At 49.3% G+C, this 16,210-nt stretch overlaps 1 protein-coding gene across 1 annotated transcript in view; it reads left to right on the top strand.

Annotated features, from left to right (window-relative positions):
* The window catches only part of SCAF1 (SR-related CTD associated factor 1), a 32,349-nt gene extending 18,073 nt beyond the window's left edge, over nucleotides 1–14,276 (top strand). Inside the window, 17 exon segments of the mRNA XM_048516453.1 lie at nucleotides 792–910; nucleotides 1,954–2,066; nucleotides 2,631–2,921; nucleotides 2,924–3,930; nucleotides 3,933–4,266; nucleotides 4,269–4,393; nucleotides 4,396–4,737; nucleotides 4,740–5,318; nucleotides 5,320–5,433; nucleotides 5,436–5,477; nucleotides 5,480–5,965; nucleotides 5,968–6,034; nucleotides 7,502–7,584; nucleotides 9,077–9,245; nucleotides 9,248–9,387; nucleotides 13,290–13,418; nucleotides 13,516–14,276. Coding sequence (XP_048372410.1) covers nucleotides 792–910; nucleotides 1,954–2,066; nucleotides 2,631–2,921; nucleotides 2,924–3,930; nucleotides 3,933–4,266; nucleotides 4,269–4,393; nucleotides 4,396–4,737; nucleotides 4,740–5,318; nucleotides 5,320–5,433; nucleotides 5,436–5,477; nucleotides 5,480–5,965; nucleotides 5,968–6,034; nucleotides 7,502–7,584; nucleotides 9,077–9,245; nucleotides 9,248–9,387; nucleotides 13,290–13,418; nucleotides 13,516–13,692 — 4,317 coding nt within the window. The 3' untranslated portion in view covers nucleotides 13,693–14,276.
* The last annotated feature ends 1,934 nt before the right edge of the window (nucleotides 14,277–16,210 follow it).

The raw sequence follows: 16,210 nt of genomic DNA, 5'->3' as shown, positions 1-16,210 counted from the left end.
TGTGACACTTTCTTTGCATGATCAGGCATCATAATGGTACATTGCGATGAACAATAATTGGTCTTGGGTTTGTATTCTGCCATTCAGCGAAGTGTGGAGCCTCATTCTCTGGCCAAGCCTTCAGCTGAGCAGAGTGGACTGGATACAGTCTACGGCAGTGACGGCGAACCTTTTCGAGACCGAGTGCCCAAATTGCAACCCCAAACCCGCTTATTTATCGCAAAGTGCCAACACGGCCATTTAATCTGAATACTGAGATTTTAGTTTAGAAAAAAACGGTTGGCTCTGAGGCGTGCGTTACTCGGGAGTAAGCTTGGTGGTAGTCGGTGGCTTGGCTTTGAAGCAACCAAGCAACTCTTCCAACGGGTGAATCACGACCCTAGGAGGGTTTACTCAGAAGCAAGCCCCATTGCCAGCAACCGAGCTTACTCCCAGGTAAATGATTGCGCTTTAGTTCTTCGCATGAAAATCAGTGGGGTTTAACAGCGCTTAACAGGGTTACCTACACTGGTTCCCCAAAACTAGGTCTTAGGTTTAATGCTAATAATCGAGCCCAGTGGCCCAGGCCAGCCTAGATTGGGGGGGAGCACTCTGTTTGTGCGTGCCCACAGAGAGGGCTCTGAGTGCCACCTCTGGCACCCGTGCCATAGGTTCGCCACCACTGGTCTACGGTACTGTAAATCGCAGATATGTTGAACAGTTGTGTCTCTTTCCTTCCGCTCCTTTTAGTGGAGGAGAAATTGCAGATCTCAGCCTGTCCCTTAGTTCTAAAAACTTTTATTTTCCTCCAGGTTTTTGAGGCTCCTTGTTCTGCTGCAGTACCTGCCTTGGCTGGAGTTCTGGATTACCTGGAATGGGCTTGCCATTTGCCACAGGAAGTAGAAAGCTCCTTTGGGACCCAGGCAGTTTAGTAAGTGGGATTCTTCCACAGAATGACAATTGCCAGAGGAAGCGAGCGGTGCAAAACGGAGCTCTGAAATTCTGCAAAAAAACAACAACAAAAGCTCTAGTAAACTTTCATGATCGACACAGTACAGTAACAGCTTTAAAAATGCCACCCCATTCACTGATTAAGTACAGACTCAAAAGCAATTTGAATTTGTTGGGCTCTTGTTTTCGTTGTCCGATACCAATTTAGATCCAGTTGCAAAAAGTAAAATGACATTTGCAGCGAACGTACTTTGAGCGGTTCTGCACGGGAAGGTGTTTTAGAATCTGTCCGGGCCGACGAGTTACTGCCTTGTCATGTAACGTTCAGGCTGGGCAGCTACTGGTTCTGTTCAGTCCAACAACATCAGGCATGCTCTGTTTAGTGCATTATTGATGTCTGAACGTGCCACTCGGACTACTTTAGAGATCAGACCGTGTCAGTGAGCTTGGGGATACCCAACAGGCCATGGGGAAGACCATCTCTAAGGTGCTTAGGGTAAAAATACCATGAATTATACCTGCTGCTGTATCAGTCAAGGCGTGTGCCACAGAGCAGCGGAGAGATGATCCCACCCACTTGCAGCCATAATCAGCTGCGTCCAGAGCTGCCATCAAAAGCAGGAAACGAATCGATGTTTGTGGCAGCTCTGTGTCCCATGCAGCCTCCCATTATGTGGGATTGAATGGTTAGGCTCATTTTGGAAGCTTTTGAACATAGTGATTCTCAAGGCAGAGAGCAGAGATTGTCTTCTAAGCCTTCACTGGTGAAAAGCCACTGTGAGGTTTTCTTGTTACAGCTATACATTCTACAAACATTTCTTACACATCTCTTACAATTTAACCCCCTGGTTTTCACAGTGTGATTTGGCTCTAGAAATGACGATGCAGACGTTTTATCTGTCCTCTGCCCCTTGTATGAATTGCTTCATTTTAAAGCTTTACGTTGGCTGCTGTGGGAATTCCTGGAGGTGAGAGATTCCATTCCTGATTCCTTATCTCTTCCTTCCCCTCTCGCCCAAACAGTGGGGAAGAAGGTCTGGAAGAAGTGGAGCTGGTGGCTGAAGTCCGGCTGGGGGACGTTGGTGCCTTGTCGGGCGTCCTTAGAAGAGATCGGTCCTGGAGGATGCAGAAGTCTGGTACATGTCCTGTTTGCATAACTTAGAGCAGTGCTGAGAGCCAGTGCGGTGTAGTGGTTGAGAGCAGGTGCGCTCTAATCTGAAGAACCGGGTTTGATTCCCTGCTCTGCCGCTTGAGCTGTGGAAGCTTATCTGGGGAATTCAGATTAGCCTGTGCACTCCCACACACACCAGCTGGGTGACCTTGGGCTAGTCATAGTTCTTCTGAGCTCTCTCAGCCCCACCTACCTCACAGGGTGTTTGTTGTTGGGGGGGGGAGGGAGAAAGGAGATTGTAAGACCCTTTGAGTCTTCTTGCAGGAGAGAAAGGGGGGATATAAATCAAACTCTTCTTTCTTCTAAAACCATGGTGGTGAACCTTTGGCACTCCAGATGTTATGGACTACAATTCCCATCAGCCCCTGCCAGCATGGCCAATTGGCCATGCTGGCAGGGGTTGATGGGAATTGTAGTCCATAACATCTGGAGTGCCAAAGGTTCTCCACCACTGTTCTAAAAGGACAGGACATCAAATTATAGCTCTGGCAAACCTCCTAACCACTTCTTTTTTACATCCTCTTAACAGTCTGCCTTGGACCATCAGCACCTTGCTGGAGAGGAAGGAGGGACTGCCCCGTCGGCCACTCTTCCCTTCTAGAACAGCCCCGCCCTCTGAACCCACACAGGACTCTGTCAGTAGTGGACAAAGGCTTTTGGACTTCTGCTTTAGCCAGGAGTGAGGTTTTGCAGTCCCCCAAAGCAAAGAGGACTTCTCCTTCACCTTTTCTGGGCATGACTCTGGGCACTGGCATGGGGATCTCCAATGGGGGGCAGCAGCGCCCACAGGGTGCCACAGGTCATGAAGTCCATTCCCAGCAGCTGCTCCCCAACCGCCTGCCAACCTCTTTGATAGGATTCCAGTCCTCCCTTCTTCGCTCTGCTCTTCATCAACATCCTCGGTGTCCCGCCATCAGGGTCTCCCTGGCGAAGGAGGCAGCGGCGGCTCAGTCAATCCCTGCCCTGCGATGCGTTCCCCAGACCTGGATATTTATGATCCCTTCCACCCTACTGACGAGGACAACCTGAATGGCGATTTCAGCTTTGGCGACTCGCCCCACAAAGAGACCGAGGGTGGCCGGCATGACCAGAAATACGACCCCTTTGACCCCACGGGCTCCAACCCCAGTTCTTCTGCTAGCACCCCCTCTCCTGAGGAAGATGACGATGACGACGAGGAAGAGGAGGAAGACGACCGTGACCAGCTCCCTCCAGATATGTCCCACAGCATCAGCCGCATCTCAGAAACTTTGGCCGGGATCTACGACGAGAACAGCTTGAGTCAAGACTTCCCCAGCTCAGACAAAGGGCAAGACGATTCGGAACCCGAAGCAGAACCTGCCAGGGATTATGAGAGTGAGTCGGTCGGTCCCGCTGAGCCCCCTGAGGGCAAGGAGCCACCCTGTGCCGACTCCACGCTGGCTGAGGACCTCCCTCCAGAACAGATGGAGGCTAAAGTTCCTGAGCCACGCCGAAGAGTCTTTGTGGTAGATTTAGCTCCTAAAGGTCGCTTGGATGCTGAAGCAAAGCCTCAGCTAGAGGGGAAAGTGTCCTTGGAGGTCGTGACTGTTGGAAATGCCAAGTTGAGGACTGGGGAGAAGGCCTCAAAGGGGAGCGGGCATCATCGGGGCGGGCGCCGGTCCTCGATGGAATGGGATGGAAGTGGAGGTGGGGACTCAGAAATCGAGGAAGGAGTGGTGGAATGAGCCCGCAGCCAGAAGACTCTAGAGGTATAGCCCCCATCCCGACCGGTTCCGAGCAGGTGCCATACTGCAGAGCAGCAGCACCCTGGCGCGGGCGTGGTGGAAGAGGATGACTTCCTGTCGTTTACCTGCACTGCACTCAGATGGACGTATGAGGCGCCTTACAGATCGACTTCAGCGAGAACCAGCCTGACCCCCGTTGGAAGGGGGTGGATCTGAGGCGGAAGATCCTGACCCAGCGCCGAGAACGCTACCACCGCGCCCCGTCCCCCTTGCCGCCGCCTCCGCCGCCCCCTGCCCCCAAACGCCCTGCTTCTAAATCCCACTCTGGTTCCAGCTCTGGCTCGTGTAAGAAATCAAAAAGGGAGCGCAAAAGGTCGCGAGAACACAAGGCCTCTAAAACCAAGGAGTCGTTTGCCTCTTCGTGGAACCCAAAGAAGAAATCTAAGTCACGCTCCAAATCCAGCGGAACCACTGGCGCTTTCATCGCCAAGGCCACAGGACCTCCCGTTCCCGCTCACACCACCGAACCTCCCGCCTCCTGGTAAGCGCCTCGATCAGCACTGCTACGCTGTCAGCGGTCGGGTTCCTCGCGATGACACCTCTGCTGCGCGAGCCGTGAAAGAGCAGGGCGTCAAGTCGAAGGAGAAGCCGACGGGTCGCTGCGTCCCCGATCGCACATGCAGCAGCCTCTCGCACTCCACCGCAGCAGGCACAAAAGACAAGCACCGGGAGACAGCAGCAAGAAGAAGAAGAAACGCCTTCGCCCTTACGCGCCATGAGAAGCATCCTTCCCGTCGCTGCTTATCCGCTAGGACAAGGGAACGTGGGAGCCGGGAGGTCCACCTCTTTGGACCTAACCCGCCGGAAAAGGTCTTGATGGAAGAGACGGAGAGGCAGCCGCCGCGATCTGTGGGTGCCCCTCCGGCTTCGATCTGCAAGACCTCAACGGTCACAATGACCTCTTTCACCATTAAAAGCTGACCATTTATCACGGCCAACCAGCAAAGAGAAAATGGAGAGAGCTCTGCTGGAAGACGCCAGAAAGGGCTTAAACGGGAAGTGCTCTAACCACTCCAGGGATGAGTTCGGCTTTGCTTCTCGGACCATGCTGGCTTCGCCGAGGGGAATCCAAATCTGGCGGTTCTCGTTCAGCCGTCAAGGAGGACACGGTCCCGTCCCGCAAGGACAAGCGGCCTGAGGAGGATACCAAGCAGAAGGAACGCAAGGAGCAGAACGCAAGAGCGCCGCACCTACCCGAGTGGACCCGGCCAGGTGCCCGCTGCGACAAGTACAAAAAGAAGCTGAAAGAGGCGCCTCCCTGTTCAGAGCAACAGGAATTGCCCAAGGCGGAAAAGAAAGCCCGACCCGATCGGGACAAGGGCGGGAAGAAAATCAAAGCCGGAAGCCACAAGGAGAGCGGCAAGCTTGGCTCAGGCCGGAAGGTGAAACTCCAGTCTAAGGTAGCTGTACTGATCCGGGAAGGCGTCAGCAGCACTTCACCGCCAGGTGAAAGCAGGTTGGATCCATCGCGGGAGCCTGGTCAGCCAGCTGAGCAAGGAGAGCCGGTCGCCTTTCCTCAAGTCAGAGGAGAAGGTGCACGATAGTCCGGGAGAAGCTTCGCAGGGCTGGGCCAGGGGAGGATGGCCAGCGTCAAAGAGCCCGGCTTCAAAGCTCCAAGAAAGTCAAAGGACTGACCAGCGCCAAGATGGGCGGAAGTTAGGGGGCTGGAAGGGGCTCTGCCGGGAAAGGTGCCTCGGAGCCCAAGAAAAAGAAGAAGCTCAAGGTGAAGACAGGGTTGAAGAAGTCCAAAGCAGACAGCTGCAGCCAGGGGGCCAGCAGCCCTTTGAGGGTCGGGCGGGAAAAGAACCCTCATGGTCCGGGCTCTGGAGAAGTCCCGAGGAGTGGGGACGCCCAAGCAGCACTGAGCCCTCTCAGCCGCTTAGCTCCGGCTGCAGGGTTTCACTCCGACTCCCAGACTGTGGACAGCGGCTGCAAGGGATCGCCTCGGCTGTCTCCTTCCTCCCCTGAAGACCCCCGGGCTGGAGCCGCCTAAGAGTGCTTCCCAGATGAGCCAGAAGCATGACAGCTTGTCCGAGACCAAAGAGGGCAGTGTTTAGCACAGCCGAAGCCACCCCACACCTCACAAGCATCTGCCTCGCGCACCCATCTGCTCCCATGTCTTGGAACCTGCAGGGTGGAGTGGACTGCACCAGTGGAGTGCTGGCATGTATGTATCCCAACAGGGAATGAAAGGGAATGGGAGTAATAGAAATATATTTTTGCACAGCCCTGCCCAATGCTGGCTGCTTCAGCTTTTGACAGCAGCTTGATAACAACACCTGTTTTGGCATTTTAACAGGGTATAAATACAGAGTTTGATAATAATACAGGTTCAACATTTAGATTCTCCCAAGTTTTATAAGCAGCCGTAAAAACTCTGCCACCTTCTCCTTTATGACAGGATCTTGACTTGAAAGATGAAAACCATACTTTATTTTCATCAGAAAATCCATTTGGTTAGAGATGCGTCAAGAAATCTGGGCCTGATATCAGTATTAAAGGGGCATTATAATATAACATGTGATATAGTTTCTATACAGAGCTGTCTACAGGGACAAAATCTGTTTATATAGGGGATTTTATGGACTCCTCCAATGGTGTAGCTGAAGGTAGGATAATTAGCCTGGTGAGCATAAAGTATTGGTTAGATCAGGGGTCTCCAAATTAGGGCCCTGCAGATGTTAATGGACTGTGATCTCGTCAGTTCTGACAATTGACCCTGCTTGCAAGGACTGATGGGGATTGTTTTCAACGAACATCAAGAAGGCCATTGTTTGGAGACCCCGGGTTAGATGACAGATGCCAGATTATTAGGGAACGGCAAGATCCCCATATATAATGGGGAAGAAATGTTTTTACCTGCCATATTGAGTCCTTGAAGCTCAGTGTCTAAAAGTCTACGTTGTATGTTATAAACTGTGACAACAGTTTTTATGGGCCTGCAGGCTCATCCTAAGTATGGTGTTCTGAGAAACCAGAACTGGGGAAAAAATGGGAACAGGCTGTGTTACGCAACTGGATAATCCAGAGATAGTTCTGGGACCTATTGACTGGAAAGACACGGCCCTTCCTTTATATTGAACGTGAGCTATTCAGAAAAGGGAGATGTGTGTGTGAGATGGAGAATTTGGACCTCTCTTAAGGCTGGATACTGGCTCTTTGCTTGAAGCTTAAAATCGCAGACAGGGGTTCAGACCCTGAGCCAAGCGCTAGTCCAATAAGGAAGTTCAGCCTTATTGGACTAGCAGTGGCTCTCCAAGACCTCCAGTCTTTTGCAGTGCTTGATCCTTTTAACTTGGGATTGAATCTGGGGTCTTCTGCAAAACGGGGCAGTTAATCTCCCACTCAGCCACGGCTCTCCTGGAAAGTGGTCAGCTTGGAGGAGGAGGAGCGGATGCTTAGATCTTGTGATGAGGGGCTGTCAATTTGAGAAACGGGACTTCTGCGTACCTGCAGTATGTATATGTCGAGTAAGTGGGCCAGCCTTTCGAAGCTGGAAATGCATTAATATCCCCCTTCAGGCATTTTCAGCCTGAGTCCAGGATCGGTTGGAAGGTGGGCTTAGCAATGTGTCTGCTCACTTCTGCAGTTTAGGGGCTATTTCTGTTCCTAAGGTTCTTGTTTCCCCACCTAGTAACTGCCCTGCTCTTCAAGATGGAAGAGGCCAACCTTGCAAGCCGGGCAAAAGCCCAGGAGCTTATTCAAGCAACCAACCAGGTATGAAAGCCTTTTTTATTTCATTTTTTTGGTAAAAATGCTAGAATTTAGTTCCTGGTGTCAGACTGAACAATAGGATGAATGTACAGGGCTCTACATATTTTGATCTGCCTTTTTATATGGATGGCTCTGTATTTTGCTACTTATGCCAGTAAAGGAGTGAGTGAGTGAATGTATGTATGTATGTACAGGGTATGGATTTCATTCCTGCTCCTCTTGGCTTAAGAAGACGACTGTGCTTGGTGTTGATAACTCTGATTTTAGCACAATAGGTGTTCTGAGCACCAGAATTTCAAATTCAGTTGAGAAACCTCCTTTTGATTTTCTGATTTGTTTGGATATTTCTTTTAAAAGTGTAGAAAAGTTTGTTCAAGCTCTGAAATGTTGCGGGGAGGTTTACAGGCTCACTGGAGATCATTTTACAGAGGACAGTGGCGCACAGTGGGTATGGAACTCCTGCAAAAAAGGCTTACATCTGGAGTGCATAAACAAGATGTTATTTTAGCACACACCTACACTTCCATGAAATCAGGATGTTCCATGGGACAGCAGGACTTGCCTCTTTGCTTGGGTTCACCTGGCGCCTTTAGGATTGTAGTACTTGCTGCTGAAGGTCTGACAAGTTCAAGCTTAGGGTATCTGGGCTGGTAAAGGCTTGTGTGGAGATAGGGCTTGGTTTGATTTCATCTGGGGCAGAGGTGGGGCTCGCTGTCCTTGGCCTCCTTGAGATTGAGTTGATGGGGATTAGCCGAGGAAGTTAATTTTGAGCACTCCAGGATAAGCAGGTTACACTCTGACAGCCTTCGCCAGCATGGCCAACTGGCTACGCTGGCAGGGCCGATGGGAATTGGTAGAACTATAACATCTGGAGTGCCAAACGTTCACACCACGATGTAGGATGCAGGCAGTTTGTTACTTCATTGAAGTCATCCCTTCCGCTAGATGTGTCTTTGTCACTCTCTTGCATGTAATTGTTGTGACTGAAGAAGGCCAAGGTTGAAAAGCGCCGCTGAACCTACACCTGGGTGAACATTACCACCAACCATGTTCTCCTGAAGTGGGAATCCAGCTGAACATCCAAGTGGCAATTGGAACCCTTCCTGCTTGTGCCTTCACTTTTTGGATTTCTCATTGAAGGGATATCATCATTTCTACAGAGACTTGAGTCTAAGTACATATTTTGGGTAACCCCTTTCAATTCTGTAAAATTCTGTCACCGCTTTTGCATTTTTTTTCTTTTATTGTTGGTCTTTCGACATAGACTTTTAAATTATTTCTACTTCACAGGTCTAGTTTCTTAACGCTGTTCTTTTGAGCCAGTAAGCAGAGGTTTCCTTTTTGCAATCTTGAGCCACCCCAAGCCCAGATTGAGTTCTCAAGCGTGGAATGTAAAGATACGCAACGGGCCACAACAGCTGGCATCTAAGTAACGTTATAAGCCACGCTTCTTTGTTTTTAGCCCTCCTGTTTTTTTTTTTTTTTTCTCTCCCAGATCCTGCACCCACAGCAAGCCTTCAACCCTCCCTGGGCCTCTCTCCTTAACCACCGCACTTCACCCACCCGCTCAGAAATGCACCTGGTCAGTACTAATCTGTCTCTCAGTAATCTGCTTCTAGAGCTCCTTGCCGATGGGAGGTTGTGGTTTCAACACCCCCCTGCACTTCTCATGGTGGGGTGATGCCGGTGGGTTGGAGCCGAGTGTCCAGCAGGCCTCCTCCACAGCTGGCATCTTTGCTTCCTCTTCGGGGTCACTGCACCGATTTGACGGCAGCACCAGCTCTGATGTATGCGGGTGATGATAAGGTAAAAAAGATGGGTAGAGCAGGTGCAGCTGAGGGGACCGCAGACACCCCTTCACATATCTCTCGAGCTTTTGGTTGTTAAGAACCTTGCTTCTTTCCTGATAGGAAAATAGGCACCAGGGATGTTTCTTGTTTCGTGTTAGCGCTTTGTGTTGCTTGTTCTGCGGTTAGCTGGCCCATCTTCATTTGGGTGAATGGAGGTGAGTTCCACCCCAGGGGCTTGCATCACAGTCCAGCGTTGGGTGCAGTGCAACATTTCCCCATTTGTTTAGTTTAATAAAGTGACGGAGAGGGAGTGACCAGAGCCAGCGTGGTGTAGTGGTTAAGAGCAGGTGGATTTTAATCTGGAGAACTGGGTTTGATTCCCCACTCCTCCTCCTCCTGAGTGGCAGAGACTTATCTGGTGGACCAGATGTGTTTCCCACACCTTATATTCCTCTGGGTGACTCTTCGCAAGGTCACAGTTCCATGGAACTCTCTCTCAGCCCCACCTATCTCACCAGGTGTCTGTTGTGGGGAGAGGAAGGGAAAGGAGCTTGTAAGCCACCTTGAGTCTCCTTTCAGGAGAGAAAGATGGGATATAAATCCAAACTCTTCTTCTTCTTCATTGTAGTCATTGAGTATGGGGGCAGTCTTAACGGTTCTGGGGCTGTGGACAAATCTCAGGGTTGGGGCCACAGAATCACTCAGGCAGCTGCGAGGAGGGAGAGGGTGCCTGAGATCAGCTCTAGGGTAGTGGTGGGGCCGTGACCACCCTACAGTTAATCCCTCCTAAACTGCCCAAGGAAGCGTGGGTCAAGTATAAGGTGGTTGCCTCCCCTTGCCATATTTCAGATTGCCTCCTCTGTCTATTAAAAGTTTCCTCCTTGTAATTTGGGTGCCCCGGGGAGAAACAGGAACTTCTGTAGTTGGAAAAAAACAACAACCTTGGTTTGATTTGTAAATCATAAAGGTGGGTCCTTTGTTAGGAAAGCCAACTTTCATAAGCCATTAAAGAATAATACCCTGGGCTTTGGGCAGCAAATATCCTATTTGTTCATATGTATGAGAGACTTTATGAATCCTTGTCAATTACTTCAGTAAAGGGATGTATTTATGAATCGTTGACAATTACTGCACTAATGGGATGTATTTATTAATCCTTTTCAATTACTGCACTAAGGGGATTTATATATGAATCTGTTTCAGAAGAAGAGGAAGAGTTTGGATTGATACTCCACCTTTTTTTCCTGTAAGGAGACTCAAGGTGGCTTACAAGCTCCTTTCCCTTCCTCTCCCCACAACAGACACCTTTAAGTAGGTAGATGGGGGCTGGAGAGGAGTCTCCAGAGAACTGTGTATAGGAATATAGGGAGGTGGGAAACACATCTGGTTCTACCTCAGGACAAGCTCTCTGCCACTCATGTGGAGGAGTGGGGAATCAAACCTGGTTCTCCAGATTAGAATCCACTTGCTCTTAACCACTACAGCACGCTTGTCAATTACTGCAGTAAAGGGGTGCTGTAATATTCAGATGGACACATAAAACTGTCTTCTAATGTATTGTCGAAGGCTTTCACGGCCGGATTCAACTGGTTCTGGATGGTTTTCCGGGCTGTGGGGCCGTGGTCTGGTGGATTTTATTCCTAACGTTTCGCCTGCATCTGTAGCTGGCATCTTCAGAGGTGTAGCCCCACCCATCACAGAGGTGTAACCCCACCCACAATACAATGCATTCAACCACACCTTTGCATATCAAGTTCCACCCAAACAGTTCATGATTGGTTCCCCATCAGGGGACATGGACAATATACCACACTAAACTTTCCCTTCTCACTTAGACACAGTGAGAAACAGACTTCTCTCTGTGATACACCTCTGAAGATGCCAGCCACAGATGCAGGCGAAACGTTAGGAACAAGATCCACCAGACCACGGCCACACAGCCCGAAAAACCCTCCAGAACCTGTCTTACAATGAATCAGACCCTTGGTCCATCAGAGTCAGTCTTGCCTGCTCAGACCGGTAGTTATCTTTCCAGGATCTCAGGCAGAGGTTTTTACACATCACCTCCTGCCACATCATTTAATTAGAGATGCCTGGGATTGAACTTCAGCATTCCAAGCACGTGTTCTGCCACCGAAGCCACGGGTCCTTTCCCCGAAAGTGAAGTTGATGAATGTTTTTTAAAAAAATATTTTTTAATTGTATAGTTTGAAATAAATCATTCTATTTACATCTTTCTGATATAATGTCCAAACAATACATTTCCCCTTTTTTTTCCCTCCTCCCACCCTCCCTAAATATTATGTTTTACTTTCTTTAACCAAACAGCAGTAAGTTCATTCGTTGTTGTCTCTTTATCCATATGTCTTCTGACTCCCCGCCTCCTTCATCTAATTCTCATAACTTGTCCATATCTTCATTATTTCATTCTATGAACACACACTAGATCGGAGAGAATATATACATTTTGTAGGCATTATATTTCATCTAGTAATAGTAAAACAACTAATAGTATAATTAAATCAACAGATATTAAATCCAAGTAACGTCCAGGAAAATAACGTGATCAATTTTTCAACCAAAGAAATGGGTCTTATTGATGCCCAATTATGTTTCTCTCTGGAAACCATAAGTTAATAAGTAATGTTTGAGTCTCAAACGCCTCACGTGTTTCAAAGCGTTTTCATTGATGTCTTCCTCAGGAGAAGAACAATTTCACACATTCTCTTTCACACATTTCTTAAGTGCCATACAGGTTTTTTGTCTCTCCTCAGAGCTGATCTAAACCCAAATGCGGCTTGTTCTTCTTATGGTTTACTTACTTGGATTTAATATCTGTTGATTTAATTATACTATTAGTTTGTTTTTGTACTGTTATATACTGAATGAATTATATTACACAAAATGTATACATTTCTCTCCGTCTGAGTGTGTGACACGATTCTTGGTTCCTTGCTACCACGCATACCAATATCATTGTCTTTATATTACGATTCTGTTTTTCTTGCCATGTTTTATTCTTTGATAATATTTCAAAAATGTCTAATGTTCCCATATATATTCCAACCATTTCTGAATCGTCCATTTTTTCTTATCTTTCCATCCAAACGCTATCACTGCATGTATCGCTCTAATCAACGTTTTATACATATTTCTATATTGTATATCTTATTTTTCATCATCAATTATTCCCGTAAATAATGGATCATTTCTTAATTCCACTTTATTTTTCACCAGTTTCTCTATCCATAGCAGCGCATTTCCCCAGAATCTTTTTACTTCTTTGCATTCAATCCACATATGGCTATACATCTTGGTCTCCACAGTGCCAACATTTCGGAGATAATCCCTTTACCATATATGCAAGGAACAAGTTGTTTGGGAGTTCTATACCATTTTAACAGTTGATGAATGTTGAGCTATGAGCAGAAATCATTTCGACTCGGGACTAATCAGGCGAAGGTTCCAGCCTGGCATGTATCTCCCTGGGGAACTTTGGGCCAGCCTCTCTCTTTCTAGCCTTCCTCACAAGATGGTGTTGAGGATAAAATAAGGCAGGAGTATAATTATGCACACTGCCTTGAGTTCATGGGAGGGAGGGCAGAATAAAAATGAAGATCCTGAAAGGGTGAAGGAAAAATCTACTGGATGGATGAAGGTCCTGAAAGGGTAGCAGCCTAGTTAGACCTGCGGTTTTCCAGATACCTGAGCAGCACCCCATCAGCCTCTGTCAGCATGGCCAATTGGCCATGCTGACAGAGGCTGATGGGAATTGTAGTTCCTGAACATCTGGAGAGCCGCAGGTTCCCTACCCCTGGTCTAGGCCAAGGATGCTCCCTGTGTCACCACATAGCCGAGACTCGCTGTTCGTAATATCCTCACTTCCTACTAATTTATTTTGTTTCTGATTCGCCTCAGTACCTGAAGAAGCTTCACACCCAAGAGCGAGCCGTGGAGGAAGTGAAACTGGCTATTAAACCTTATTACCAGAAAAAGGAGATCACCAAGGACGAATACAAGGACATTCTGCGCAAAGCCGTCCACAAGGTTGGAAGGGGCGTGGGGGGGGGGGGGGGGTCTGGGAGCAAAGGACATCGGGGCAAGTTGTTAACCACCTCCCCCCCCCCCTTCTGCTCCCATTTAGATCTGCCACAGCAAGAGCGGAGAAATCAATCCGGTCAAGGTGAACAACTTAGTGAAGGCCTACGTCCAGCGATACAAGTACTTTCGAAAACACGGGCGTAAGATGGATGAGGAGCCAGGTCCCCCCAAGGAAATGGGGGGGTTGGACAAGTCTGGCTTGCCCATGCCCCCGCTCTGATCTGCTCCGATGTGGAAAAAACAAAATCAAAAGGGGCCCTTCTTTTATGCAAATAGGCTTGGCTGAGCTCCCTAGCTCCCCCCGTTACCGTGGGGTGTGGACGGAAGGGTTGGGGCGACTTTTTTTTGTTTGTTTGTTTGGGAGGGGTGGCATTTGGAGAGTGCAGTCCTTGTTCATCTGCTACCTGCCCCCCCCCGCCCCCTCTCCTCCCCTCCCACACTTTCAGCTTTTAGCCACAAAATCAACGTGTGTTTTACCCTGTAAATAGAAGATGGAAGAGGGCGGGGCTGATTTTTAGTTCCACCGCTCTGGATCCCCCCACGACGAATCGGCGGACGTCGTTCCTTCTCCCCACCTCGTTTTTACTCATTTAGCATGTTTTTAAGTTGACGGTTTTACTCTCGCCCTCCCACTACCACCTGCATTTGAGAAGCGGCGGCACCACGGCGGATAGATGGCAACTTCTTGCCGAGGTTGGGCAACACCCCCCCTACTGCAGTTGTAAGTTTGTCTGTCATATTCCCCCGCCCCCGCCCCCCTTTATTTCCCTTTCTCTTCATAAAACTGCATTTAGCCATCTAAAACCGGCCTCATCTCTGCAATCCTTTTAGGCTGGGCCGTTGTGTTGCTTTGGAAGAGGGCAAGATAGCCATGTTTAGATATTTGAAGGGATGTCATGGTGGTGAGGGAGCAAGCTTGTTTTCCGCTGCTCCAGAGACCAGGACCAGGAGTAATGGGTTCAAGGTGAAGGAAAGGAGATTCCACCTAAATATCAGGAAAAACTTCCTGACAGTAAGGACTGTTCGACAGTGGAATGCGCTACCTTGGAGATTGGTGGATTCTCCTTCTTTGGAGGTTTTTAAAGAAGAAGAAGAAGAGTTTTGGATTTATATCCCCCATTTCTCTCCTGTAGGAGACTCAAAGGGGTTTACAATCTCCTTGCCCTTCCCCTCTAACAACAAACACCCTGTGAGGTGAGTGGGGCTGAGAGAGCTCTGAAAAGCAATGACTAGCCCAAGGTCACCCAGCTAACGTGTGTGGGAGTGCACTGGCTAATCTGAATTCCCCAGATAAGCCTGCACAGGTCAGGCGGCAGAGCGGGGAATCAAACCCGGTTCCTCCAGATTAGAATGCACCTGCTCTTAACCACTACGCCACGGCTGGTTGGCCATCTGTCAGGAGTGCTTTGTTTGCTCCTGCATGGCAGGGGGTTGGCTTAAAGGCCCTTGGAGTCTCTTCCAACTCTATGATTCTGTGACTTTTTAGCCCTTGTGCCCATGTATCTTCCCCCACCTCCTGCTGCAGAACTCAACACAGAAAATACTGTGTTGTCAAAAGCTTTGGACACAGTGTGTAACAGACTTCCCTCTGTGATACATCTCTGAAGATGCCAGCCACAGATGCAGTTGAAACGTTAGGAACAAGATCTACCTGACCACGGCCACCCGGAAAACCCACAACAAACACAGAAAATACTGTTTGTTTTTGCTGCTTTAAACCCCCCCCCCCCATTTTTTTCCCTCCTTGGCTGACAGGTGTTTTGCAAGTGGCACCCTTCCGACATAGAGGTTGTCCTGACACTGGAGTCTCCTAAAATTGCAGCCACCCCAGCAGAACTATCCCCCTTCATGTGCCCTGGGACTGCAGCGACTTCTTGTGCATGCTCCCATCGGCGCTCCTGAACCTGCTACAGACCCGTGCTTGGTTGTTTTATTGGTTCTTGACACACGCACGCACGCACGCACACACACACACACAGCCCACCCCCATAGTAGGAGGCCCTATAGCCCTCGGGGTCTCTTCCAAGTCTATGATTCTGTATTGGGGGTAGGGAGAGAATGAGCCGGAGGCAACTTCTGTGCCCCATTTTCAAGGCCTTAATTGTACAGCTCCCCCCTCCCCATGTGCGCTGAACAGCGGGGAACCGATCCTGGCCTTTTTAATCCTTCGCCTCAGAGGCACTGAGGACCTGGTTCTCCAGCTAAGCCACCGGCCAGGGCGGCATCAATGGACTGATGGGGCTCACCCTGCTCCCAGGCTGGGAGGTGACGGGAGCCATCACTGCCCGCCTGCAAGACGCCATCGCCCGGAGGTAATGGGTGTGACACAAAAGTGCCTTGGACCACCCTGAAAGGAGTAAATGCGGGTCTCTAGGGAAGCGGGTGGGCAGTGGTTGTGGATGGGCATCTGTCTGGAAGGCAGTAAGCTTGGCCAGTCTGATAGGATGAACATGCACTGGGGGAAAGAGGGCCTGTGAGAAGAGAATTGGGATTTTAAAAAAACAGTAGTGGAGGAGGTTGAGGCTTTGAGGGTAGCTTAAACTGCCTGGCCATGCAGGCACCCAGTGGGTCTTTTTTATTGTTGTGCCATCAAGTCACAGCCATAACAGTGGGATTTTCAAGGTAAGAGAAGTTCAGAACTGATTTGCCGTTGCCTGGTTCATAAGGCTCGTTTCCACATCCGTGTACTAGCAAGGGTTGAGGCTGAGAGGGTGGGACTGGCCCCAAGCAACCCAGCA

Source organism: Sphaerodactylus townsendi, linkage group LG15, assembly GCF_021028975.2.
Source record: "Sphaerodactylus townsendi isolate TG3544 linkage group LG15, MPM_Stown_v2.3, whole genome shotgun sequence".
Classification (NCBI taxonomy): domain Eukaryota; kingdom Metazoa; phylum Chordata; class Lepidosauria; order Squamata; family Sphaerodactylidae; genus Sphaerodactylus; species Sphaerodactylus townsendi.
Note: the sequence above shows the minus strand (reverse complement) of the source record. Positions and strands in the feature narration are given on the sequence as shown.